General features: G+C 46.8%; 1 protein-coding gene and 2 long non-coding RNA genes across 4 annotated transcripts; 1 reads left to right on the top strand and 2 right to left on the bottom strand.

Moving 5' to 3' along the window:
• The first annotated feature begins 1,252 nt into the window (after window positions 1-1,252).
• Window positions 1,253-14,780, top strand: LOC135298333 (RNA polymerase II elongation factor ELL2-like). Its single transcript, XM_064415902.1, has 11 exons — window positions 1,253-1,318; window positions 2,691-2,757; window positions 4,323-4,427; window positions 5,165-5,418; window positions 7,263-7,387; window positions 7,520-7,610; window positions 8,905-9,172; window positions 9,914-10,167; window positions 10,723-10,847; window positions 11,259-11,349; window positions 14,204-14,780. The coding sequence occupies exons 4-11, from the start codon at window positions 5,233-5,235 to the stop codon at window positions 14,387-14,389; spliced, it is 1,326 nt and encodes a 441-aa protein (XP_064271972.1). The 5' UTR covers window positions 1,253-1,318; window positions 2,691-2,757; window positions 4,323-4,427; window positions 5,165-5,232; the 3' UTR covers window positions 14,390-14,780.
• Window positions 14,781-17,852: 3,072 nt separating this feature from the next.
• On the bottom strand, window positions 17,853-20,519 carry LOC135298339 (uncharacterized). Its single transcript, XR_010360325.1, has 3 exons — window positions 20,265-20,519; window positions 18,419-19,913; window positions 17,853-18,263 (listed from the first exon to the last, which is right to left on the bottom strand). It is a non-coding gene; the product is annotated as an uncharacterized LOC135298339 (long non-coding RNA).
• A 419-nt stretch (window positions 20,520-20,938) lies between these two features.
• On the bottom strand, window positions 20,939-22,678 carry LOC135298341 (uncharacterized). Of its 2 annotated transcripts, XR_010360328.1 has the most exons (3): window positions 22,152-22,678; window positions 21,901-22,015; window positions 20,939-21,312 (listed from the first exon to the last, which is right to left on the bottom strand). It is a non-coding gene; the product is annotated as an uncharacterized LOC135298341 (long non-coding RNA). The 2 variants fall into 2 exon arrangements; XR_010360327.1 differs by having other exon boundaries at window positions 21,901-22,678.
• Between the last annotated feature and the right edge of the window lie 4,773 nt (window positions 22,679-27,451).

Genomic DNA, 27,451 nt, shown 5'->3' with positions numbered 1-27,451 from the left:
GGAGTGCCCAGTGCTGGGAGGGCTGCACCTTGCTGCCCTGGTGAGAGGTGTTAAGCTGCTCCTTCGCCTCCGAGAGAGCCAAGTGCAGCACGTTAGAGCAGAAACCCTTCACTAGGCCTGGTTTGCACAGCTGCAGCACCTGGGGTTGGTGGAGTGCCCCTTTCTGCACTTGGAAATGAGCTGAGTCAGTCATGGGCCAGGCAGGGCATTCCCCACCTGTGCCCATTGTGAATTCCCTCTGCCCCGACTGTGACACGTCCCGCTCCTCAGTGACATCCCGCCCAGCCTGGAACATGGAACTCCCCGTTTCCAAGGACACGTGGCCATTGTCACCGGCACACGGCAGGACCGCTCAGACCCTTCGGCGGCTGCAGCCAGAGCGGAGGTGTCAGAGGGACAGCGAGTGTTGTTCCAGCTTTGGTGGTTCCAGCACTCGTTGTTCAAGAGGCCGATCCACACACTGAGTGGAGGTAATTATTTACAGCTCTGGGCAGAAAGGGGGGGCTCAGGGGCAAATTCACAAAGCCAGCACCACAAGAACCAGAGTGTCTTAGTATTTATACAGTTGAGCAAAGAAAGGAATTAGTGTTCATTGACTGCAAGTCTCCTAGTTATTTTCATAATTAGTATTGTGTCTGCTGTTGGGTAATTTCCTCTCACTTCTCATGGTCAATAGTCTGCATGCTCAGTCTCCCCCTTATTCACAGTGAGGTTTCTGGAGTGGGTGGCCATGGTCTGCTCCTGCTGGAATGGCCTTTTACCCTGTCACAGCTGATGCAGCACAGTTGCTGTGTTGGCTTCATCAGTTTGTTCCTTTTCTCGGGGGTTCTGCCAAATGTCCTTGTGCCCATAAATCCTGCATTCTTTGTGTCCACCATCAGAGGTGCATCGTTCTTCCCAAGCCTTGCTAACCTCCCCTGTGTCGAGGTCACTGAAGGCTGTCAAGCCCTGCACCTCACCAAGGCAATTGAGCCAACAAGTAACCTGCCTTTCAAAGGCCGGGCCATCCCTTTGAGCTTGGTGGCTGCTTCTTGTTTCATGGGGGTGATCTCCCTTCTTCTTGATGAGCCTTGAAAGCCACCAAGGCCAAACATCCAGGAACACATTTTGCTAAGAAGGATTTTGCATTTTGCAGCCTTTGCAGCAGGATCAGTGTCTGTGGCAGCGGGAGCAGCCGAGGCAGAGCGGGATGGTGGAGCTGTGGGCCTGGGCAGGATCCAGTGTGTTCCGCAGGGCCCCAGCGCGCGCTGCGTCCCGCAGGGCCCCCAGCAGCACTGCCGTGCCCGTCAGGGTGACCCAGAGGCCCCAGGACCAAGAGGTGAGGGGCAGCTGTGGGGCTCTGCGGGCTGGCAGCGGGTGGGGGCTTGGCCATGGTGTTGGTGTCAGGTGCTGCTGAGCCCGCGGGACCTGTTGGGCAGGGCTGGGGCCCCACGGCTGCTCCAGGGCCCCTTGGAGGCAGCTGCCCGGGTGGGAACCACTCACAGGGATGACACACAGGAGGTGCCAGTGGATGTGGGAGGTTCTCTGGTGGATGTGGCACTCAGTGATGACACTGAGGAGGTGCCAGTGAAAGTCACATGTTCTCCATGCTGGGACACTTGGGAAATTCATGCCTGGGCATGGCTCTTGGCCAAAATGCATGGATTTCTCATTGTTCCACGTTGTACTGCACTCACCGAACATGTCAGGGTAAAGGAAACTCTCTGACAGTATTTTCTAGTATTAGGAGGATGTATTAGTATATTCCCAGCTGTGATGCCTAGTGGAGAACTCCAGCCACATGCACATCATTTTCAAAGCTTTTCCACTCTTTGATACAGTTTTAGCAAACATAGAAATTAACCTTAATTGGTTCTAAAGTACAATTCCACTAAGTAATATGCTATCCTCTATTTGGGATTGATGTCTCCTTTCTCATGCTAATTAGTCCACATTTTCCAGTCCATTTATCATACCTTTTTAGATTTTATCTCAGCCAATTGTGCCTTCAGAATGAAGCAGTTGGATGGCAGTAGTTGTTTTTGTTAAAAAATGTACTTAGGCTGAAAAACATTTTAGAGATTTTTAAGTTCTACTGGAATGTGACACTTTCTGTACTAAATTATGAGATCAGCCAAGTAACCCAAATTTGGTATATCTGACTTACCGAGGAGAAACTCTTTCCTCTTCACATCTATGAAGAATTGCATCTAGAGCTGAGGAAAAGAGAAAGGGTTTTCATGCCTCTTGAGAGTCGAAATTCACCTCATGCAGATGAAATTCTTCTTGGAGCTGACTCTACGATGTACTTCCATAGTGCCAGATAAATCCCAGTGTTGGGTCCTGCTCTGAATTCTTAATCTTTTTGTGAACCACTCTCACCTGGATTGTTAGCTGAGCACTGACCAGTTCAACTGTACTCAGGCACTTGATTTCAGGGGAAGCCTGTGCCTATAAATTCCAGCAATTGGGAAAGGATGACCTGCTACTTGAAGGCTTGGCTGCATTAGAGGCTAAGTGAGGGTCGCTCTCTCAGGGCACTTTTGTAGCTGGTTGCTTTCAGAGGGAGAACTGTGTCAAAGCAGCCCTTTTGAGTGATGGAACAGCAAACCTTTGCAAGTGCAGCTCTTGTTTAAAATGAAGGGCTTAGTTAATCAGCAGTGATGGAGAGTAGGCTGAAGATTTTACAGAAAATTTCTTCTTCCTTTTAGCCAAATGCCAGCGAGGTGTCGCACAATGGAAGTGTGCAGGATGTCAAATTGTATAACCCACTTGGAGGTATGGTTGCCTTTCATATTTTGCTCAATGTCTGTAAGATTTTCACCTTGGCAATTCATTTTTGCAGCATATTTTTGGGAGAGGGAATCTCTTGTGTTCAGAGCTCTCAGCTGGAGGTGGTTTGGCCTCAGGTCAGCCTTGCAGTCTCTTGTCAGTTCATTCAGGCACTGGTTTGTTTTCCCCTGAGAAAGCCTGCCAGTCCTTCCTTGTTCCCATACTCCTTGATGGGCTGGAATTTGGAGTATGGAGGTCAAGATTTGGACCACCTTATGCACTTAAATTCACAGTTTTGGTAGCTAATGTTTTTGATTTACAATTAGATTTTGGAGTACCTAGGCATTGTGCCTATCCATAAGAATTAATTGCAAATTGAAAGAAAAAATGACTGAGAGGAAGTCGCATGGAGAATTTCCATAAAGTCATTGTGGAGAACCATGCTTTATTTAATTTTTTTGGTCTTGGTCATTAATAAGTCACTGTTATCATATTACTGTGTTGGGTTCTTTTCAAGGAAATTGGAAGGAAGGCATTGGTGTCATCTTCCCAGTGGATTCCATCACTTCCCACAAAGCACAATGTGCTTAGGGGCTGCCATTTGTTGTTAACCTGTTCTGAGTGCTGTTTCCCCAAGGAGCCTGGCTCCAGGCAGACACCAGGTGCACATTCCCCTTGCAGGCACTCCGTGGTGCTGCCTGCAGCAGTGAGCTGAGCCAGGTACAGCCAGCTGCCCTGAGAAAAACAGGCTCTCACCTGGCTGTGGCTGCAGTCACCTGCCTGCAGGGACATCTCTGCCCCTGCACATGCAGCTCTTGCTCTGCCTTAGCCTAGTGCAGAGCATTTTAAGGCAGCACCCTTGGTGGCTTTTTGGAGAGACAACGCTAAACTTCTGAATTCCTCATTCAGGACATTCTGTTTCACATGTGAATGAAGATTTGTGTGATTCTTGGTGGTGGTCTACATAAATCCTAAGGGAATATTTAACATTCAGTAACTGGGGTCTGAGGACTGGCAGTAGTGAGACGATTGTGGAACTTGGGGCCACTTCTACTTTGGGCTGGCACAGAGAATCTCAGGTGAGACAGCTCTGGTTGCTGATAGGGTAGAGCGTGCCTTTGCAACGTGCTCCATGCAGTATCAGTTTGGGACTGGTGTTTGTCACAGAATCAGAGAATATGTGATTTGGAAGGGATCCACAAGGACATGCAAGTGCAGCTCTGTCCCCAAGAATCCCACCAGGTACCTGTGGACCTTGTCCAAATGCTTCATGAGCTCTGCTGGACTTGGTGCCCTGAGCCCACTAAGGGAGCCTGTCCCAATGCCTGACTACCCTGTGGTGAAGAACTCTTACCTACTTTTCATCCTGATGCTTGGTTATGGTTTCAGGTAATTTTCATTAGAAGTCATTCAGGGGTATCATTTTGGGAGGTCTTTTGCTTGAATGCTGTGGGAAGTCTCTGTACCTACATCGGATTGAGCTTCTCAAAACACCAGCAGTGCCCCCACTCAATAACTGGCATGTTTACCTTGTTCTAAGTAATTGAAGTGTGTGATGTTTGTGTCATTAGGTTTGCAGGCACATATCAGAGAGGCATGGTCCAAAGAACAGGAAGTGGAGAAAGGCATTAAAAGTTTGACCTACATTGAAAGATTGAAGGAGCGTGTAAAGAAAGGTCAGTCTGTGTGTGTGTGATGGGAGAGACAAAGCTCCCGGATGTCTCACCAGGACTCAGAGAGTCTCCATCAGACACCAAGCACGAGTTCCTGGTTTCAAAGCAGTGCCTGGTGTGTCATATCCCCTCCCTCGACCTGCTGGCCACGCTTCCCCTGGTGCAGCCCAGCACACGGTTGCCTTTCTGGGCTGCCGGCACACGGTGCCAGCTCATGCCTGGCCTCTCATCCACCAGCACCTGCAAGTCCTCCCCACCTTCATCCCCAAGCGTGTCTCAGTGCCAGGGCATGTCCCAACCCCAAAGATGCAGCACTTTGCACTTGGCTTTGTTGAATCGCAGGAGGTTCCCAGGGCCCCACTTCCCAAGCTTGTCCTGGTCCTTCTGGATGGCATCCCATGCCTCTGGTGTTGGCAAACTTGCCAAGCTTGCATTTAATCCAACTGTCCATGCCATTCCTGACATAGCTCACTGCTTGAGCTTACAAACTGGGAAAATCATACAAAAGCACCATGCATAAAAGTAATTTTTCATTAATACCATCCCTCCAATATCATTCGTTTACCAGGTATTTTTAAGGATTGTTTCTTCCCAATGCTTTACTGTTTGGATTCTTACTGATCTATCAATGCTGAACAAACAGAATTTCAGCAGTCTCGGTACATCCTTTTGAATCAACTTCCTTGCCTTCTCCCAACCCCCCATTTGACAACTCTTTTTCTGTTTTTCCTTTACTGAAGTGAAAATACCAGAGCTCAGGAGAGCCCCATGCAGCTCTCCAGATCTTGTGCCTGAGAGGAAGAGAACGATGCCCACGAACCCTGCCAAATTCTTCCAGAGACTTTCCAGGACTGTTTCCCAACGACCCATCAGAGACAGGGTGATTCATTTACTGGCTCTCAAGAATTACAAGAAGCCAGAGCTACTTTCCCACTTAGAAAGAGAGGGAGTTGTGCAAAAGGACAAGGAATCTCTTGGAAAGATCCTTCAGGAGGTGAGATCCTGGAGTCGCTGCCAGCAATGCTAACTCTCAGCTGTCTTACTTCAGGGTTTCAATTAGAAACTAATGAGAGGCTTGGGAAATGCTCCTGGTTTAGATTTTTCCATCAGCTTTACCCAGTTCCCCCCAATGGCAAGCCCATGTGAGGAAAGAAAGAAACCTTCCAAACTTGGGAGGCATTGTTGTTTTTCTAGAATGGCTGGCAATGATAAATTCTTTGTAACATGCTTGCTTCTCGTGCCTTTTTGTAATCCTCTCTCTTTTCCTTGGACTCTTTAACTGCTTCATGGAGGAACTTCAGAGGGTGAAAGTCTCAACTGGATGAAACACTTAGTTGAGGTCCTTAAAATCCTGGGACAAGTTTCAGAGGAGAGAATTTTGGTAGCTGCCTAGGGCAGTATTTCACTTGAAGGGATTTGGTGGCCACTCGATGGTACTTGACTGCTGCTGGGATCTGTGGGGATTGCTTTCCAGGGGAGGGTGTTCCAGGAAAATCCTCCATGATAGAGATGGTTCCCAACTTTGAGCACAGGGGTTCTTTGTTGTCCTGTGTATCAAGTCTTCAAATTCCTTGGCACCTATTATTATTCAGTAACTTTTCCAGGTGTTTGTTTAGTTCCACTGGTATTTCTTTATCATTCCTACAATTCACATTTATGGAAGGATTCAGTGGCTGTTTCCTTCCTTTTCCATATTCCCCGTCCATGTAGGCTGTTACTGAATTATGCTATCATTAAATAGCATATCATGCAGCAATATTTCCTTTTTAGCTATGAAAGAAGGGATTATAGGATTTCAAAGCTCAGCTCCTTAGAAGGTAAGAGGTGGAAAAATCTCCTTTCCCTTTTCTTCTTGTCAATGTTTAAGGAGATTTTGAAGGAGTAGTTTCATGTTTGCAGTGTGAACTGCCTCAAGGTACTGGTTTGCATTCTGAAAGGGCTGTGTGAACAGCACTTCATCCTGAAAACTATTATTCACATTTTTCTTAACTTCGCAGCAGGTGGCATTGTTTTTGGGTATAGATGAAAAACCAGTAGGGTGAATTTGCTGAGCTCTTACACTCACAGCCTTCCTTCTCTTCCAACACAGACTTAGTTGTGCTTTTAAGAAGTAAATTCCTGATTCTGGGTATCTTGGTTACTTTTTAGCTGTTGAAGTGTAGCTCTAGGTAGGTTATCTCCCACAAGTGTTCCATAGGAACCTGTAGTTTCCTCTGAGCAAGCACTTGAGAAAGAAAAGCAGTTCTGTTTGCAGAGACAAATGCCAGCATCCTGTGGAGCTTCATGGGATGGTGAAAGCATGCCCCGTTAGAGGCCCAGGCTGTGCTCTGCCATGGCAATGCAGCTGGGTGAAACAAGAGGGTAGCCAATGTGTTCCTGAGGGTGGAAAAATATGGATTTGCCCATGGAGATGATGTTCTTCAGGTCTTACTCAAAAGATAAGGAAACAGAAAGGAAAAGCCTGGCCTCTCCTTGTATTTCAAATGGTGAAGATTGAGAGCTGTGGCATAGGGGACTTTGACTCTCAAAGCTGTGTTAAAGACCAAAAAACCTGGATCCCTGCTGCAGGGAGAGGTTTTCATAGCATCCATTTCCTCCATGCTTGCAGCACTTTGGCATTTATTTACCTCCCAATTTCTAGAGCCCAAATGGACCACACCTCTTTAATATTGTTACCTCTTACATGTCAGCTGCATTGTTCTTCACATTGAACAAAAGTCCAGGAAAACTGGTGCATGATTTCTTTTCACCTTTGCTTTAGCTTTGCAGTATCAGTTTGACATCTATAGTCTGCCTTTAGGTGAAATGAACATTTATGTTTTAAATGTCTGTCCTTAGGTAGCCAACCTGGATGCAAATGAGAATTCTTTCAGCCTGAAGGAACATTTCTTTAAAGACATCCAGGAAGATTGGCCTGGCTACACTGAAAGAGATAGACAGACATTGGAGGTGACCCTTTCTCAGTAAGTTCAGTCAGGACAACAACCATTTCAAAAAACCCTCTGGGAAATGAAGGTCTGTTTTCCCTGTGAGAAAAGAACGATAACTGTTGATAGTTTTGCTTTGTAACCTGAAATGTTGGACCATCCTTACAGAAAACCAACTCCATCTCAGAATTCCACCAGCACCAGCCAGTCACCATCTCTGGGACCTTCTGAAGGAGATACTCCACCCAGAACTGCTCAGGTATTTTGTGAATTTTTTAAACATTCTCTACTATGAATGATGTTTTATCCCACTTGCTCCTGGTGTCCAAGCTGTGATATGAAGCAGTAGTGCTCTCTTTATATTGTATGAACCTGAGGCGTGTACTTCCAATGGGATTCCTGTATAGTTTTCCAGATGGTTGCAATGTCAAAGCCTGCAACAAGCTTGCACACATGACTTGTTTCTCATGGTGCGTAGGAAACTCTGCTAAGGACAAGATGTGGACATGTTTCTGGTACCTGGCTGTGTCTGTGCAGGGTTCTTGATGATATGGCAGCTCTAGTACTTAAAACATGCACGGTCATGCCAGTGCTACTGTTTGAAGAGAAATCTAAGGGAAGTCTAGAATAAGGACAAATTCCAGTAGTAAGGCATTTGTAGGAAACTTGTTTTTCTGTCCTAAGCAGCATTTAGGCTCCCATTTTGATTCAGACTATCCCATGTGAGAGGAGGGAACTCTGAATCATCATGGAATAGCTCGGACTTGTTAGGCTTAAAATCAGAGCGTGGTCTTTTTGAAAGAATCTTGGAAAACATTGCATGAAAAGGTTAGTTTCCTAAAGATTAAAAATACTCTTTAAATAGAGGAGGGAGGACACAGCTCTGTTTTTCCCTACTCTTTTCCCAGCCACAGTAGGAAATGTTGCAGGGCCCAGCATCCTCTTAAGTCCTGCCTCCTTGCCCACAGGATTTCTGTCAGCAGGCAGGCACAGAGCTGTGTCTGGCACTCCTGTTCTGAGCTGCTGATGTGCACGGATAGGAGCAGTGTTTGCTCGGTAGTGAAGAGGCTGTGATCCAGGGTTTCCTCTGGAGAACAGCAGGAATGAGACCTGCAGCCAGACTGGGCCTTCCCTCTGTTGTTATCATGTCTGCTTTGGACACGCTGTGATCGGCACCACACCGGTGGCTCCTTGGGGCTGCTTTAGGGAATCATGTGGGTGTGTGACAGCAAGAGCTGAGTGTTTTCCTGGTGTGTCTAAGGAGAAACAGGGAGCAAGATAAAACCAACTTGAGCTCCCCATTTTGGGGAAGCCTTTGATAGAGGTGCTGAAGGGAGTGTCTTTGTCCCAAAGCCTTTGAGCTACAGACTAGGAGAAAGACTTGCTGAATACTGGGGTGAGAAAGTAGGGATGAAATAGAGAACATATTTAGCTGCAGCACTCCTTGTTTGAAAGGCTGTTTTAGGTAAGAAAGGTGTGTTTTCAACCATCGCCAGTTCAGAAATGCTGTTTGTTCAGAATGGGAGGAAAACTAATCGGGATCATCTTTGCAGAAACGGCCTCTGGATTCTGACTTTCTCAGTCCTGTGATGGGCAAGAAGCAGAGGATTGACCAAGAGCCCAGTGATGTCCAGCCAGCAGCTGGTGGCCACTCTCCTTCTTTCTTGGACCTGCCTTCCACATCCTGTTCAATTTTGAACATGTCTCCAAGTGTCAGATCCATTTCCGCTTCCACCGAAGTACAACTGAGAAATAAGGTTCTGACACATTCTGGATTCCCAGTGTCTGCCAGGGTGCAGGGGAAGACTCCCAAGTCCAAAGGTGAGTAAATAGAATGAGAGAGGGTAAAAAAATCCCATCCTTTGGATTTTTATTAAATGCTTGCCATGCTCAAAGCCAAAGAGAAGAGCAGAGAGCTCAGGACCCAGGCAGAAAAGGAGTCACACAATCCAAGTGCAAAGGGTATTAAACTGATGGACTCCTTTCAGATATGCTTCCATTTCATTTTTTTACTGGATATCTATATGTTTTTATGCCCATATCCAGCCTCTCATCCACCAGCACCTCCAAGTCCTCCCCACCTTCATCCCCAGGCGTGCCTCGGTGCCAGGGCATGTCCCAACCCCAGAGATGCAGCACTTTGCACTTGGCCTAGTTGAAACCAATGAGGTTCCCAGGGCCCCAATTCCCAAGCTTGTCCTGGTCCCTGTGGATGGCATCCCATGCCTCTGGTGCTGGCAAACTTGCTGAGAGTGCACATATTCCCACTGTCCATGCCATTCTTGACATAGCCAACGCTTGAGCTTACAAACTGGGGAAATCATATAAAAGCACCATGCATAAAAAGAAGTTTTCATTAAAACCTCCCATCCAGTATCACTCCTTTACCAGGCATTTTACTAACTGTTTCTTTTTAATGCTTTACTATTTGGATTCTTTTATATTTGTAAATGCCCAGCCAATGGAGGTTCAACATTCTTGGTGCATCCTTTGGAATCAACTACCTTGCCTTCTGCAAACCTGCAATTTGAACTCTCTGTTTCTGGTTTTCCCTCACTTTAGGAGAAGAAGCAGAGGTCAGAGGAGCCCAACAAAACAATCCAGGTCCTGTGCCTGAGAAGAAGAGGATGGTGCCTATGAGACTTGCAGACATCGACTGGAGCGGCTGCGCTGCTGTTTACGGCCGACCCTACAGGGACAGGGTGATTCATCTGCTTGCTCTGAGGGATTACAAGGAGCCAGAGTTACTTGCTCGGCTGCAGAGAGATGGAGTCAGGCCAAAGGACAAGGATTCCCTTGGAAAGATCCTTCAGCAGGTGAGATCATGGAGCTTGTACCACCAATTCTTCCATCATGCTGTTCTGCTGTTCATAATTTTACTACTTCCTCACCTGTTCAAATTAGAGACTTTCCCAATACTCCTTCAAGGTAAGTTCCACTGGTATTTCTTTCTGATAGGCTTTCATCAGAGGCACACCCATGGAAAGATGCAGTAGCTCCTTCTTTCCTTTTTAAATATTCCCCATGCACCTGAATGGTGCTGTTGCTGAATTATGCAAGCATTATTATATTAAATTGGATTATTTCCTCTTTAGCTAAGAAAATAGTTTTGGAGCCTAGGCAAAGGACTCAAATTCAACGTCGATACAGTTTTAGTTGATCCCACAGTGACTTTTAAGAACTCATTCCCTGAACCTGCAAAGTTTGTTGCTGTGTTTGCCCAGGGTAGTGGCAGGGCTTTTTCACGCTGCAGACATTCACAACATAATGAGAGCCATGTTCTGCCATCCCAGCTGAAGTAGCTCCTTTAGATTTCTATAGTTTGCATATAGGTATAATGAAGATTTGTTTTCCTAAACGTCTGCCTGTAGGTAGCCAACGTGAATGCAAAGGAGAATTCCTTTAGTCTGAAGGAACATCTGTTTCAAACCCTTCAGAGTGATTGGCCTGGCTACAGTAAAATCGAAAGAAAGAGTTTGAAGTCAATACTTTCTAGGTAAGTTCAGTCTCTTGGGGAAGGAAAAGAGCCTTTTTAGAAAAAAAGCCCTGGGAAATGAAGCCTAGATTCTTAGAATATGCTGCACCAGCAGAGGCCCATCAGGGTCATGGAATCCAACTCCTGGCCCTGCACAGACACCACGAGAATCACACCCTGTGCCCAAGAGAGTTGTCCAAACTGTTCTTGAGCCCTTGCTGCAGTGACCACTGGCCTGGGGAGCCTGTTGCAGTGCTCAAGCACCCTCTGGGCCATGAATGTTTTCCTGATGTCCTGCCTAAAGTTCCCTCAACTCTGCTTCATGTTTTTTCCTTGAGTCCTGACACTGAAGGTCTGTTTTCCCTGCAAGGAAAGAACTATGACAGTTGATATTTAGGCTTTGTAACATGAACTCTTGGACCATCCATACAGAAAATCAGCTCCATCTCAGAACCCCACCAGCAGCAGCCAAGCAACGTCTCCAAGGCCTTCTGAGACAGATGCTCCAGCAAGACCTGCTCAGGTATTTTGTGCATTTTTAATATTCTGCATTGTATAGTAAATTTTAGCAGACTTGCTGGTGATGTAGAAGCTGTGATGGGAATGTGCAGGATCAGGCCTAGGCATGTTTTGCCACACACTGCTGTGACCTCAAGGTTATGATAAGAAGAGAGGATCCAGCAGGGGTGGAGCAGCATTGTCCTGATCCAACTTTCTGCTCTGCCTGGAGACTTGAGCTCAGTCCCCACCCTCAACTCATTCCCTGGAGAAGGGCTCAAATGGCTGGCTCTGCTTGTGTGACAGAACTGCATGAAAAATCTCCTGTGCATAAGAGGCTGCACCAGGCTGGGGCAGATGGAACCCTCTTGCTATCTTCTCCCTCTGTCTCTCTGTCACTCTCATTGTTGACCCCAGCTCTGCACTATCCACATGGCTGGACAAAACACAGCACCTACAGAATGGTGCTATTCCCTCACTCCCTCCTCTGCCTTAATTTCTCCCCTCCCTCCCTCTGCCTGGGCACAGCACGGCTGTCCTGTTCTACTCCATCCCCGGCCCTGAGGTTTGCTGTGCCTGTGGGGAGCTTGTGGCCGTGTGTTGTGGCTCGTGAGGCAGCACCTTTGAGAAGCTCCTTGGGAGGAGCTGAGAGATGACTGAAGGGCCCTGAGCAACAGCAAGGGCTCCTTGGTAACCACTTGTGAAACTCTCTTGTACAAGTTTAAAGGCTTGTTAGCCAACAGCTTTTGAGTCTGCGGAGTGGGTGAGCCTGCTGGATTTAAGACAGCTGTACCTAAATGCACAAGAGTTTCTGGACATGTGACTGGTGTCTGTGTTCATCCTGATGAGAATTCACAACCAACCACAACATCCTGTACTCATGGGTTGTAATAGTGAAGCATTAATCTTGTTTTTAATGCATAAAACTCCAAAACAGCCAGGTTCCTCTGTAATAAATTATGTGGGTGTTTGATAGCAAAAGCTGAGTCTTTTCCTGGTGTGTGCAAGCAGTAATTGGGACCTAGACAAAAGTTACCTGGCATCCCCATTTTGGGGAAGCTTTGCTGGAGCTGCTGAAGGGAGCGTCTACTTCCCAAAGCCTTTTAGCAGTAGACTTGGAGAAGGTCTTGCTAAGTGCTAAGATGAGAAAGTAGGAATGCAGAAGAGCAGATATTTACCTGCAGGTCTTCCAGGTTTGACAGTTATTTTTAATTAAAAATAGTGCATTTTAAAACTTTGCCAATTCACAGATGCTGCTTTTTTAGAATGGAGAGCAAAACCTGATTGTGATCATAGAAGAATGAATTATTTTGTTGTTGTTGCAGATACGGCCTTGGGCTTCTGGCTTTATCAGTCCTGTCAGGAGCAAGAAGCAGAGAACTGAGCAGTAGCCCAGTTACATCCAGGCAGCAGCTGGTGGCCACTCTTCTTCCTGGGTGCTGGCTTTAACATTCCATTCTATGGGGATGTCAAAGCCATCCCTGTAGAATGGGATGTCAAAGCCAGCACCCTGTCTCCAAGTCTGGGCTCCATTTCCCCTGCACCCTTTAGGTTCAAGAAAAAGACAAATGTTGGAGTTCTAGAATGCCAGCAGTTGTGTAGAGGACTAGCATGTCCAAAAAGATGTGAAGAGAGCTGGGGAGGCTGAAGCAGTAGTGTCCCTTGGATTTCAATGAAGGTATTAATGTGCTGCTTTTCCCAACTCCAGAGTGGACAATGATGGAGTAAAATTTGATTATTAAGAGAAGCCTCTGCCCGAATTTTGGTGCAACCAAGACCATATTTCAGAGTTAATACTACAGATGTTGTTTACAAGTAAATGTGAACTAGGGAGCTAGAAAGGTAAAGGAGGAGATGGGCCAGGTGGGGGGAAGTGCAGAGATGAACACCGAGGTGGGTGAGGCCCGGACGGGCCCTCCCTTCCTGCAGTGCAGCTGCACAGGCTCAGCTGCAGCAGTGCTGCTGCATCCCCTCATGGCATTTGCAGGAGAGGAGGGAGAAGTGTGTGTGTGGTCTAAAGCCCTGGAAATTGCTCACAGCTTGTGTCAGGGCAGTGGTGTTGGCAGGGGCAGCCAGGCCTCCTGCAGCTCTGGGGCTCTGGGGCAGCTGCGGCCTTTGGAGCAGGCGCGGCAGGGCCCCGGCTCACATTGCTCCGGGACCACCCAAAATGTGGAAAGGCATCTGTGGTTTTCTTTTCAAAACTATCCTGCATACTACTGAGGTGTATCAGGCCTGGCATGCATCCTTGGCACAAGTTGTTGTCTGTCCTGCTACTGAATTTCAACTTGTTAGCAATTTACTGCTTGTAAATATTAATCTCAGGGTGGTTTGAAGGAATTGAAGGAAAAACTGCCTGATGTGGAGGGAGTTTTTTTCATCCAATAAGAACCAGACCTTAAGGCCTAGAGGAGCAGAAGCATTGGTGTGAGAGTGCTGGGAAGTGGCATCTATTATTCTCATTGCCACTTCATCTTGGATTTGTATCATGAGCTTGATAAACCTCACACCTGCTGATTTGAGGGAGAAGGGAATGAAGAAGGTTTGACTCCCATCGGTGGCTTTGAGCATTAATGAGTTTTGCCCTCCTGAGGAGCTGACGCGCTTTGGGTTTTTGTTGTTGTAGTTTCTGACTTGTCTAGAGTTTGTTTTTTGGTCTGCATTATAACTGCCTCAGTTTGCCATGTTCCCTCAAGAGTGGTGCTCACAGAGAAAAATAGCTCAAAAGATAAACTCAGTGTATATTTTCTGTTTTACATGAATAAAGCCAGACTGGACTAGCTGAGTGTGCCTCAAGGCTATTTTGTAGGAAAGGTCAGGAAATTCTAAACTCTGCAGAAATGTTGGCATGCACTGATTTTCTTTTGATTTCTCCTTCATAGGGTAGCCCCAGCTACTCCGAGATGAAGAGCAGGTGCCACAGGAGCAGTAGCTCCACAAAAAGCTGTCCCACATTCAGCAATGAGTATCTGAATTTGGCAAGCAGCAAGTCCTGGAGTCCTGGCACCAGTCTTCTGCTTCAGCAAAGGATCATCTATGAGCTCCAGCTGTTTTATTTTAAAAGATGATTAGCTTTTTAGGTTTCTTCAAGTTAGTAATAAGGAGATGATTATTTGTTAAAAATGTAGGATTAGTTAGTCTACGATTAGAGACTTTAGTATTGAACTTTAGCAATAAAAAAGTTGCATTATTGTTAACTCCTTCTCTTATCATCAGTTTTATCATATTTGGAGAGTCTTTCTTCTGGTCAATTCTTCTCTTCAAGACTTAGCTCTGTCCACTGAATGAAACTTATCAGTAGAGAATGGAAGCCCAGTACCTTTATTATAAAATTGTGCACATATTAAGAAAATATTGTAGCAAATGGAATTTCTTTATGACAAGAATAAGCCTGTTTTCTGATTTACTTGTTAATTTAAAATCTTTGCCTTAAGGGATGGAAAGGGTAGAGGACAACCTCCACCCCAAATGACCTTGTTGTGGAGGGTTGCAGAGGAGTGCCCATGGGCTGCTCTAAGCTGTCAGCTGAAGCAGCTCCCAGGACTGCTGGCAGATCATGGCCTCACCTTGTCATGAGCCGGGGAAGATCCAGATCTCTGTAAGGGTTTTGTAAAAGACATGGAAAAGCGTTGGAGGCAAGGTACATCAATTGGTTTAAAAAGAGAAATTCCGTTCAAGTGTCCCTTCAGGATCGCTATCAGTTTTGTAGATTTCTCCAAACTAGTCAGTCACAACCTGTCTTTCTAGAGAGACACAGATGTTGATTCCTGCACAGACCAATGGGGACTTTGATGTCTAGTTCTTTTCCTAAATTTCCTGCCATTTATTTATTCAGCTGAAAAAGAGGACATGTTAGCAACAAGACCATAATCTTCTCTTGGGAAAGGATATGAAATTGTCTGAGGGAGGATAATATTTGGGAACACTCAAAGGTGGCTGGGAATGCCCCTTTCTTCCTTGCAGAGTATTCTACAAATTCCTCCATTGTCCCCAAGACAACGATATTGAGTCCCTGTATGTGAGAGCCCTTGGGGTGTTTTGTGATTGAACACCTGAGCCGTTGTTGCCCTTCTGTTCTCCTTCAAGCCAAGTTCAAGAAATGTCACCTCCTAAACCCTGAGACTTGGGTCCATTTTTGCCTGGCTCAGGGGGTGCTCCTCCAGCTCTGCAGTGCAGCAGCCCCAGGGACGCTGCCGTGGGGGGCATGGGGTGAATTGTGCTGGGCTGCCTCCCCTGGGCCTGCTGGCTGCTGCTGCTTGACAGAGTGTGCCAGAGTGCTGCTGCCCAGGGTGGGCTGACACTGAGGACTTTTCATAGTTACCCCTTCATGACATATCTTTCCCTTGATGGGATTTCTTCTAACTCACTCTACACTGCATTAGAAAATTTTATTTCCATGCTTTAACAAATTGAAGCTTCAAATTCTCATCTATATTTTCCCCTCCAGTCCCTTATGTGTTGGGGCTGGCTTCCCTTGGGGGCAGATGTATCAATGTACTGATCCCATCCCCTTTTATTGCTGCAGGAGTGCTTAGGAACACTTCAAATGGTCCTTTCCACTTTTCTTTAAGTGCCTTTTTACTCTGCTTTCTGACATAAGACACAGTCCCCAGGTTGATGAGGAAGTGCCTGAGGCACCAGGGATGGTCAGAAATTTGTGGAAAGATGAGAGCACTTTCCACAAAGAAGATAAAAAGGGACTGAAATTATTCCTATCATAAGACTTTCTCTAGAAAGGATTGGAATTTGTAGTGCCTTCCACAGGGCATTTCCGATGGGCTCACTTTTTCTTTAGAAGCCACTGGAATTCTGAACCTCAAGAGTGCAAGGGGAAGCACTGGTGGGCACTTCAGTGAGTTTTCCTGGCCATATTTACTAATTTCTGCTTTTAGACTCTGCTTTGTTCTCTCAGCCTTGCTGCTGGGAATGACCTCCATGGGCTGAGTAGGTCCCATTTAACTGGGAGTGTTTTACATAACTTTTGCAGTTTCAGCTATGAAATGAAGATCTGTATCTGATGACATTCCAAAAGGAATCAGGGAATTCCGAATCTTAGTAGTTTTTCTCTTATTATTACTTGAGGTAATTATTTAGGCTTCTTGTTGTTGTTGTTTTGGTTTTTTTGGTTTTTTTTTTTTTTTTTTTTTTGTTTGGTTTTTTTTTTTTTTTTTTTTGTGACAAGGAAAATCCTCTGGCCATGCAGAAAATGGATCCACTAAACTGTAGAAAGATTGCTGGCTGAACAATGCCATGACATTCTCCTGTGGGAACTGGACAACCTGGCCTGCAGTTTACAGAGTTACTCTGTACTGTCCCCAGAACAAGACAGACCATGTGCTGTCCTCAAACAGATACATCAAGGAAGAAGGAGCATTGTGCCCAGATGAAACCAAATGCCAAGCACGTCATGGGAACCCCTGCAGAGGCTCTGGCTTGGTGGCAGAGGCTGTCACAGCACTGCCAACAGCAACTGTGCAGCCAGAGCCGCAGAATTTGTCACTGCTGGCCTGAAAGTGCCAGCCCTGGATGGAAATGTCAGCAGGAGCTCATGCTCTGCCTCCCCATGCTGACAAATCCCTGCAATCCCTCCTGCTGTGCTCTGTGGCAGCACTGCCAGAGGAGGCAGAGGATGTGACACATCCTCAGGGACACCTCGGGCTGGCTCTGCAGCAGGACCTTCCCTTGGCCCATGCTCACTTCTGCAGACAGCTATGGCCATGAGCCTCACACACTCCTTGCTTTTTGGGGCAAATCCCTTCGGCTTTGGTAATTTAACGCTCTGAAAGGGGCCAAAGACTTAACCCTCTTTTTCTGAAAAAGCAGATGGTGGGCAGTTCTTCAGCCCACTGAATTAAAAATAAATTCTTTTGACCCAAGTAGCCTCCAAGCACATATTTTGGGAAGGAATTACTTTCCCACACATGGTGCACTTTCCCTCTTTTACTGCTAACAAAATCCCAGTGTTTGATGCAAACAGCCCCAGGATATGTTCATGAATAGCTCATCAAATAGCTCACAATCAGCCCCTTGAGAAAAGCAAAACGTGCTTTCTAATGTAACCAGTTAGTTTGAGTTTTGAATGTTTTGCATTTGCAACTGAGGCCCTGTAAGCAATTCTAATTGTTGTCAGTAGGTGAGATACTTCTGAACAAAGAAATCACTTTTACCTGGCATGTACCTGGTCATACAAAAGAATGGATGTTTGGAGAGTGTGTTTTTATAATGTCATATGTTCAAGATGGGACACACACAGAGTGTACAACATCTCTCCTTTATACTTTTCTTTTATAAATACATAGTTCTAAGAAATTATAATTTTTGCTTGGCAGGAAAGGTCAAGGACTCAGTAGTAAACACCTGTCAAGCCTCCTGGACCTCCGTTCTGGCCATCCACAGTCATAGGGTGCTACTTCAAATTATTTTTTTCAGTCAACAGTAGCAGACATAAGCCCCAGGGCACCAACGTGCCCCCTTTCTGTATCATCAGCAACAGAAATCAGTTTTAAATTTTTAGAATTTCCAATTCCCAAATGTAAAAAATTATGTATTTTCGCATGCAAACTATGATGGCTTTTGCTGACGTTTTTAACATTTCACAGGGCCAAAGAGGATTCAGATTTCTGAAGTTTTACAAAATAGAGATGCAAATGTCATAGAAAGCACAGCAAGGACGAAAGTTTAATCACCCTGAAAAAACCTCTCTTACTGAAGTATCCATAGAATCACAGCTTCACCCAGAGTGCACCGATACCACCTTACCCTGTCCATGAGCCATTCTGGAAATGCAGAGCATGCCAGCCCCAAGTCTGGTTCTAGTGCCCGTTCTTATGCACAATTGTCTCCAAAATCTGCAGCAGCACAAGCCAAGGTGAGGGCAAAGCCCATTCTGAGGATGCCTTGGGGACCCTCCACGCCTGTTCCGAGCTCAGGGGACAGCAGGTTCTGCCACAGCAGCAGAAATTACATTACGTGTTAGTAAATGCAGCACTTAGAGTAGCAACTAAATAGTCCTATCTCAGAGTTAAATGTTCAATTCTTCATAAATGCAGTACCTAAACCAGTTAACTCCCACCTACACCCCAGACATCCACCTATACCTGCTTGTGTAAATTGTATTTTCCACTCCACTCCCTAGCCCTTCTCTCAGCACAGTCCTCAAGCCCTCAACCAGGCACAAGCCAACTTCTCACCTGGCTGTTAGTAATTACCTGTTGGTAATTACCTGAGCACCTGCCCCACCCACAGCAGCTGTGCAGGTCCCTGACTGCTGGGAGAACAGGCTTGAAATGCAGACCCAACCCCAGAACAACAACAACAACAACAAAAAACCCAAAAAACCAAAAACAACCAAAAAAACCCCCAAAAAAACCAAAACAAGACAAACCAAAACAAACAAACAAACAAAAAAAAAACAAACCCAAAAAACCCCCAAAACAAACAAAAAAAAAACACCACAAAGAAACAAACAAACAAACAAAATTTACGACATTTTTAAATAATTTCAGACTGGTAAAAGATCAGGACATAAAGAGATTTGTTTATTCCCTTCAAGAAAAAGTTTACATCCTTCTCTGTGAAGGGAAGTCACGGTTTTTTGTTGAAGCAGAAGAAGCATGTTTTATGAGCCCAGTTTCCTACCTCTCTTGTCCCTGCAGTGGGGACAAGCCTTTGTTCCAAGTTTGACTGAAGCTTCGGGAAGCAGCTTTGCCTGCAGAGGGCACACAGAAGCATGACACCTTTGCCTCCTGTGCACCTACAATTTCTACACCATCATTATCACTGCTCGGGTGACTGAGCAAGCTGACAGAGTGTGACAGATAGTCTGTCGTGTACAGAAAGTCACAGAAAGAAGAAGGGAGGGAGAAAACAGGGAAGATGACAATGCAAAAGATGTTGAAGGAGTGTGGCAAGGATTGAGGATTAAGAGACAGAAATAAGAAGAGACCATACCCCTTAGCTGTCAAGTGCTGAGGGGAAACTGCAAGTACTTGCATATTTGAGCTCACCACCTGGACTTGCATGCCTTGTCCACATTACCATTATTTCAATAATTTTGATTCCTGGACAAGCTGCCAGGTCCCCAGTACCAGTCCTACCTCCCTTCCAGAAGTCTCTGGGCAGAGAGTTGAAAATAGATCAGGGGTTACCTGTTACTCCATAAGCATTCAAGACAGCCAGAGAGCTTCCAGGAAAAAGGCCTTAGTGAGTGCCCAGGACAAAGAGATTTTAAGCAAGTGGAAGAAGGAGGTATTGATGGAGGATCACAGCTCTGTTGAGGTTTAACCTTTCAAAGGTTTGTTGCTTTTGAAATAGAGATTTTTGGAGCTCCCTTGAGTTAGCAATATGAATTCAGCATTTAAATTTTAGCTTGTAGAATTATGTGTTGAATTTTAACCTATAACTTAAGAAACCTTTTCACACAGGCTCAGCTGTGACCAGCAAGACCTGGGCCTGGAGCTGCAGCTGGTCTCCTCTGCTCTGCAGGTGCTCTCGTCCTCAGTGGGAACTGGGGGAGGCCAAAGGACACTGGTTCTTCTGATCCTGCAGATGAAGTTCGGCACATCTCCTGGACAGGGACAGCAGATGGGACATCTGGGAAGCAAAGGGAACACTGAGTCAGTATGGGGACGTTTCCCTTGGCAGCAGCTGCACTTCCATCAGGGAAGAGGAAATGTCAGAGCCTCCCCAGGAGGGTCAGAAAGAGAAAGCAGCCGAGCGGGCTGGGCTGTGGCGAGCACAGCCGCGGCGGGACCGTCCCGCAGCCCCGGCAGCCCGGCAGAGCCGGCACAGCTCCCGGGCCCTGCCGGCACAGCTGCCTTGCCCAAGGACAGCCCCTGTGCCAGCCGGGGCAGCTGCGCTGAGCAGCCCCAGCACGGGCAGGGCCCACGGCCACAGCCCACGCCAGCCTCAGCCCACCCTGCCTCCCCGGCCATGGGGCCTCACCCGGGCTCTCTCCAGGCTGGCAGCAGCAGGGCCCTGCTCACTGCTCCTGCTGCTGGCACTCAGCTTCTCCCTGCTGGCTCCTGGCAGTCTCTGGCTGTTCTCAAGGTTTTCTTTGCAGCTGTGGCAAAAGTGGAGGCTCTGGAATTGGTTCCAAGGCCTGTCAGAGCTGCAGTCCCAGAGCCCTCTGTGCTCCCTGCTGGCCCCTCCATCCCCTCAGCCCCACCCATGCTCTCGCCAAACCCCCAGCCCCCTTCAGCTTCTTCAGCCCCTCACAGTCCTCTCACCTCCCTCAGTCCCTTCTGACCCATCCCATCCCCTTAGACCCGCCAGCCCCTCAGCCTGTGCCACTTGCCTGTCACCTCAGTGCCACCATGGGCCTCGGCTGCCCCACAGCCCTCAGCCCCAGCAGCAGCTCAGGGTCAGCGTCCCTTCAGCACCACCGCCCCCTCAGCCCCCTCAGTCTCACCGTCCTTCAGCAGCTCCTCAGGGGACAGTGCCTGGGGCCACCGGCAGCTCCCAGCGCTCCAGGGACAGCCGGGGCTGGAACTGCTGCTGCGCCCGGCCCGGCCGCCAGCTCGGACCCAGCACAGGGAGAGGGGACAGAGCGGGCACAGGGGGAAAAGCACGAGTGAGGGAGGAAGCAGAGCAGGGCAAGAGGTTAAAAGAGGCGTCTACAGATATCAATCTATTTAGCTAAACCCCCATATACAAATATAAATATGCATTTACAAATGTATATATATAAATGTAACTATACACAGGTATAAGTGCAACTGTGCACATCTATAACTACACCAACACATCTAAAGCTATAACGATATACATCTAAAACAAAAAAAAAATTAACTGTACAGATCTCTACCTATATAGATAAATATAATTACATAAATCTATAAATACAACTACCTAGATAAATAAACATAACTATGCGCATCTATAAATATAACTAGAGACAGAGGAATTCTACCTGCTCGATGGTCACAGCCTCTCCCTCTGTCTCTTCCTGCCACACAGGGCAGCCCTCCTGCAGAGGTCGATCACACAGGATCTGGGAAGCAAAGGAAACACTGAGTCAATATTGGCCCTTGTGCACGTGTTCCTTGAGCACCAATTGTCCTTCTATGAGGGACTGTCAAAGATGGCCCGAAAGGCAAACTCTCACTTGGCAATTTGAAGCCTGCTCTTTAAAGAACAGGGATCCTTCCAAGTGTTCAAAACTGAATTGTGTAAAGCATTTAAGTATCCTGATAAAGTCTCAGCAAAGGCTTGAGCTTGAAACACAGACAGTCTCAGTGACAGAGAGACCTCAGTCCTCACTGAAGTGGCCGAAGCTGAAGCTGCTGGGAGCTGAGTTATGAACCAAACTGGGACACCCAGCTTGGTGACACAACTGCCACAAGGTCAGCTTTATTCCCTGCTCTCTTGCCACAGCAGTGGACTCAGTGTCAGAGCCTCTGGAGAAGCGTGGAGGGCAGGGCTCGGGGAGGCTGTGGCAGTGCAGGATTTGAACTAAAGGCACCAGGCAGCACCAGCCCTGCAGACAGGAACTCAACTCTGCTCATCTCCCTTGCTGCCAGAGGCAGGCTCAGAGCAGCCATCTCACACCTCTCTAAACCAATGGGGGCTCTGTCCTTACCAAGCTCCTCAGGCTCTGGCAAACTGTTCCTCTCAGTGCCAGATGAGGCTTCCTCTGCTGCAGCCTGGTTCACAGGCTCGCCTCCAGAAGACTTAGGCACAACATTAATATTGCCCTTGAAAGAACAATGGAAAGAAAGAAAACTCAAGATCATTTGGTATTTTCTTGGAATCATATCAGGGATACAGTTTCTCTTCTTCTCCATGTAAGCTCTCAGCTCAGCCTCTTACTTTCCCCTCCAATGGAGTTACCTGTGCAGAGAGAGACCTTTCAGGCAGGGATCTCCCGGATCATTTGCTCAATGGCAAAGCCAAGATCCACTGGTGACTGCTCTTCCCCAGGTGTGTTCTGTGTGGAGCTGGACACTGTCAATGCTGCACAACCAGCACTGCCAGCTGGAGTGCTGGACGCTAAAGTGCCTGGGGTGGCTGCAAGAATCCAAACATATTGGTCAGGCTCCACAATGTGGCTCTAGGACACAGATCTCTATTGCTGCCTTGGATCAAACATCACAGGAAGCATGCAGGAAAAAAAACAGGCAGAGAATTTTTTGGCCTTCTAGGTTCCTCTTCCTAATAGGCTTGACAATTTCTGGCTGAGAATGACAGAGCCTTGTGGAAAAATACTTCAAACGTCACTTTTCATTACGTTTTGGAAAAACAAGGCTACAACTCTTTTCCTGCCTCGTGGGTTGAAGGCTGGGGGCTGCTGCTCCCTGTGGAGCTGCTGGAAGCTGCAGGGCTGGACCCTGAGCACCTCCCGCTGGGCGGGCGGTGGCCGTTCCCCGTAGAGCTCCTGGAAGCGGCTCGGCCCCTCCCGCCGGGCCGGCACTGGCTGGTCCCTGTGCAGCAGCAGGAAGCCGCAGGGCGGGCACCGGGCGAGCAGCGGCCGCTCCCGGGGCAGCGACTGGAAGCGCCTGCACCGGTCCCGCCCGTCCGGCAGCGGCCGCGCCCCGGGGAGCTGCCGGGAGCCGCAGGGCGGGTGCCTGCGGCCCTCCCGGCCCGCCGCCGGCCGCCGCCTGTCGGCCGCGCTCCGGCGCCTGACGCGGAGCAGGAGGTCGGGGCGGTCGCGGCGGAAGCAGGGGCTGCTGTAGTGCAGCCAGCCCCCGGCATCGCCCGGCGCAGCCGTGCCGAGCCAGCCCGGCACCTTGCGGAAGCTGTAGCGGTAGAGCTGGTGGACGAAGCTGCGGAACTGCGCGGCCCTGAAGGGGCGCGGCACCGGACCCGCCCCAGTGCCACCGCCCCCGCGGGTGGGGCCCGGGCTGAGCAGCTCCCGCTCAGAGAGGGAGCGGTCGACGAGCAGCCCCTGGGCCCGGCTGTCCCAGCGCACGGAGCGGACGCGGGGGCTGTTCACCAGGCACCACAGCTTGGCGGGGTGGCTCCTGGGGCTGGCCGGGCTCCGCACGGCACGGCAGGGAAGGGCAGGTTACAGCAGGACTCGGCGGGCAAGGCAGGCAGGGAGGGCAGGGCAGGGCACTGAGAGCAGCGGCGGGCTCTGTCCCTGCGCTGCATCCCGTGCCTGGGTCACCATCGGTGACAGGGAGGAAGGACATTGCTCTGTCTTGCCTGGGGAAAGGATGAAAAGGGGGCATTAGAAAACATTCATTTGGTCTCCTTTTCAGCAGACTGGCTCTTTTTATCTCACCAGGTCTGCCTGTCTTTGGCAGAGTTGGCACATTTCTCATGATTTGGAGTCAGCTACAGCAGCAGGAAGGGGCAGCAATTTTGTCTGCATTGTCATCCAAGCTAAAGTGCTGGCCCATGGGTGGATGTTGCTTTACCCAAGGAATACAGATAAACACGAATAGATTCTAGACAAAACAAGGGATTCAGGGTACTTGCGGTTCAGTTGTTTTGGTTTAACTATCAGCTTGTCTACAGGAACAAATCAGCTGTGAATACTAAAAGTTCTTAGCAGAGACTTTTTTTTCTGGGCCTGTGCAATGCTCTAAATTTATTTTTGTCCCCTACCACAATATTTCCTGTAAGTTGACCAGACTGCATCACAGAAACTCCAGGCAGAAAATTGATGAACATCAAAAATCCATGGCTAAAGCCTCTCCCTCAGCTCTGGAGCCACCACACAAGCTGTTGATACAGCCTTTTGTAAGGAAGGGACATGGTACCACCACAGTGATGTTTCCATAACCAAGGTGCAGATGTGAGATGAATGGCCAAGATGAAGGCCAAGATGAAGGAGTGCCTCAAGAGTAAAGTAAACTGCAAATCACCAGGAAAAGAAAGAAAAAATACCCAGGTATGTTCATGCACAGGCACGCACACTGATATTTCTCAAGGGGGACTGGTTTGATAAAAATTATGACCTTTTTTCCTCTACCCTATTTTGTTTTCCAGTACTAAAAACATTGCAAGTGCCTGAGGCGTAAGTCAGAGCAAGCCTCCATTATCACTGCAGAGACTTGGCAGCTTTGCTCATCAGGCTTCCTAGGATCTGACTGAGTGACCTTGTTTGGTGGGAAGGCACAGATGGAGTCTGGCAGTAAATCTTGTTCATGTAGCAAGGATTCCTGCTGCTGGATGAGGTTTGCACCTCGTACGAGTGTTTCTAGCCCCAGTAAACAACCACTGTTCCCTCCTCCCACTGTCAGCCCCTTATTTCATGCCACCAGGTACTCCAGCACTTCTTTTTACTGTCAATTACCAAAAATAAAGAGAACATCTCGCTGTGAGTGTAGGATGATCTTTCTCTCAAAGGCAGTCATGCACCTCACTTCTAGAGAAGCTGATGTTTGCTTTTAAATTTGGTTGTGTTACCTGATAGACCCTAAGGCTTTCTTCTGCTGTGAGTCTGTTCCTGAGCTTGAGAAATAATTCTATGATAGGAATGCAGTTTTTTACTAAAGTCATACTCACACAGTTTACAATACAATATAAATAACTAATATATAAGTAATAAATAAAAGGTTTATCTATCAGCCAATTTTAAATGGTCTAAAATTTCAGGATGTAGCCTATTTAGTTTCAGTGAGAAAATAAAAAGCTGCTTTTAAAGTTCATTCAGCTTCTAAAGGGCAATGCTAAAAATGTGACACCACCTTGGTTCAGTGAATGCCTTTGGGTAAAAGAAGAGGGATACAAGAGTAACTGAAATATTTAAGTAAAATTCAGTGTTGTGACCCTGAACACCAGGACAAAATTCACATTGTATAAGCCATATTTCTAAGTGCAATAAACCATATCTATAAGTGATATTTTCTAAGTGTTTTGCACTGCTGAAGTACAGTGGCAAAGCTGAGAGTGGTTAGGGACTCCCATTTTTCAGTTCTGCCTTCAGATTTATTTACTAAGTTCCCCATCCAAAGGCAGATGTGAAGACATCATTCCAAAGCAACAGCTTTGCAGATTTTGAAATGATATTCCATCCTGCTTTGCAGATGAAAGAATCAAGCTTGACATCAGAAACCGGGATGGATTTCTAGTGTCTCTTCCCTGACCACTTGGTTCTACAGGCTAGTTCAGGGCTCCCGCACAAAGAATTCTGAGCCTGAATCCAAGGAAAAGCAGCTTTCTGCTGCCTGTGCCTGTCCCTGCAGGAGGGGCTGCTGCAGGGTGCTCTGCAGCACCTGGTGACTTGGATTGCTGAGAAGGAAGGAAGGGAACAGACAGAAGCCACCACATGGCTTTTACTGCTGCCTTTGCACCCCTCATCCCTCTTCTAAAAGCCAGCAAGGCTCTGCAATGGAAAGCCAGCACTGCTCACAGCCTTACTGAGGCTTATAGTGCCTGCTTGTTTGTTTTTAAATACGATAATTTATCTTATTCCATGGGTGTTTCTGCCAAGTTCTTGTTGCTTCCAAGGTTCCAACACTTTATTATTTAAAACTCCTCTGTGCTGCTTGCTCCTGTAGGGATTATGAAAAGAAATTAAATTTAGGGCACCAAAGATCATCACAGGCAGAGGAATAAAACCTCCCTGCAAGCTTAATTAAGACAAGAAGATGGGCTGATAACAGATAATATTTTGCTAACTAGTCACCAAAGGTAGGAGAAGGTAGGCCTGCAGAAAAGGACACACTATTACTATTAAAAAATGCATAATATTACAATATAATAATTATATTATATTATATTATATTATATTATATTATATTATATTATATTATATTATATTATATTATATACTATTATTATTAAAATCTTTAAGTTGCATAGAAGGTGATGTCCAGGTACTGATACAACAGGAATGGGAAAGGCTTCTCAGGGTCTGATGGGAAAGAAATGAGCAGAGTGTGTTAAACAGACAAATGGGACAGAGGAAGATGTTCTAGGCAGAAATATGCTGGAAATATTTTGAAGCAGAGTCTTGGCAAAGTGTTTCCAACGTTGTTGTTAGTAAGGTTTGAATAACACTGGTGTATCTTGACCTTGGCTTCAGGCTTTCAAGCAAGTGAAATTATGTGCTGGTATGATCCATGACTTCAGAGAGGTGTCCCTTTCCTGTGCCTGTGCTAGGGGTCTAAAAAGTCACCTAATCTATGTTGCTTGCTCCTTTGAAACGACTCAGTAGTGTAAGAGATAACTACATCTGTTTTCAGACAATAAAACTTTATATAATTCCTTGGGAAAAATCCTCCCTCAGTGTGTGCATGTAGATAATCTGCACACTTCACAGGAAATATATGCTGGTCAGCATAAGTTCTGTAAATTTAATAATAATAATTAAAAATGTAGGCAAATATATTTTAGCACTGCCTTTTCCTCAGTGAGGACTAATTGGGATTTGCATGTTATGAAGACTTTTTAAAGATGTGAGCTGATATTTGTGCCAGTTTTGCACGCTGGAGTTCAAAATCAGATTGATTCTTTCTGAGATTGGTAGGTCAGGATTGTCAAGGCCTTCCTTCCACTTGTCCTTGTTCACTGGAGCTATTTTCTTGTGAGCGTGGCTCTGTATTGCAGGGATCAGAGCATTCCATGCCCTGCACTACCATTTCTGCAGGTGCCTGCAGCAATGAAGGAGCAAGCCTTGGCAATTCTCCCTGGTAAGAGTCTGTTCTCGTGGTTAAATGACACAGCCATGGAAGTGGAGCCTCAGATAGCTCCTGCATCTCTGAAGACACACTTGCAGAGAAAATATTCTGGTCCTAGGAAAACACCATTCCCTTCAGCTGACAGGCTCTGCAATGAAAGCCTGGGGTAGCTGGAAGAAGTGAAATTCAGATTGCCTTCATTTTATCTAAATATTTATCAAAATAAAACTACTTTTTTTTCCTCCTGCAGAAAATTCATGTTTCCATTGCTAGTTGATTTTACCCAATTCATCCTAAACCATCCAGATTTTTTGGTGAGGTGTTGTTTTTCGTTACATGCAAATGCAATTTCCCCTGAATAAAAATTCTCCATTTTTACTGTACTATTATTGTTGGGTTTTCTACCTAACTTGCTAAATTTAGAAATGGAAACCTTCAGCAATGAATAAACTATTCTCAGACCAAAAAAAAATACCTAATGCAAGTGCTGTACTTTTTATCTCTATGTTGAGTTTCTCTATTGAGCTGTACTTGACAAATACTTGAATTACTGAGATGTTG

This window comes from Passer domesticus, chromosome 4 (genome assembly GCF_036417665.1).
Source record: "Passer domesticus isolate bPasDom1 chromosome 4, bPasDom1.hap1, whole genome shotgun sequence".
NCBI lineage: Eukaryota > Metazoa > Chordata > Aves > Passeriformes > Passeridae > Passer > Passer domesticus.
Note: the sequence above shows the minus strand (reverse complement) of the source record. Positions and strands in the feature narration are given on the sequence as shown.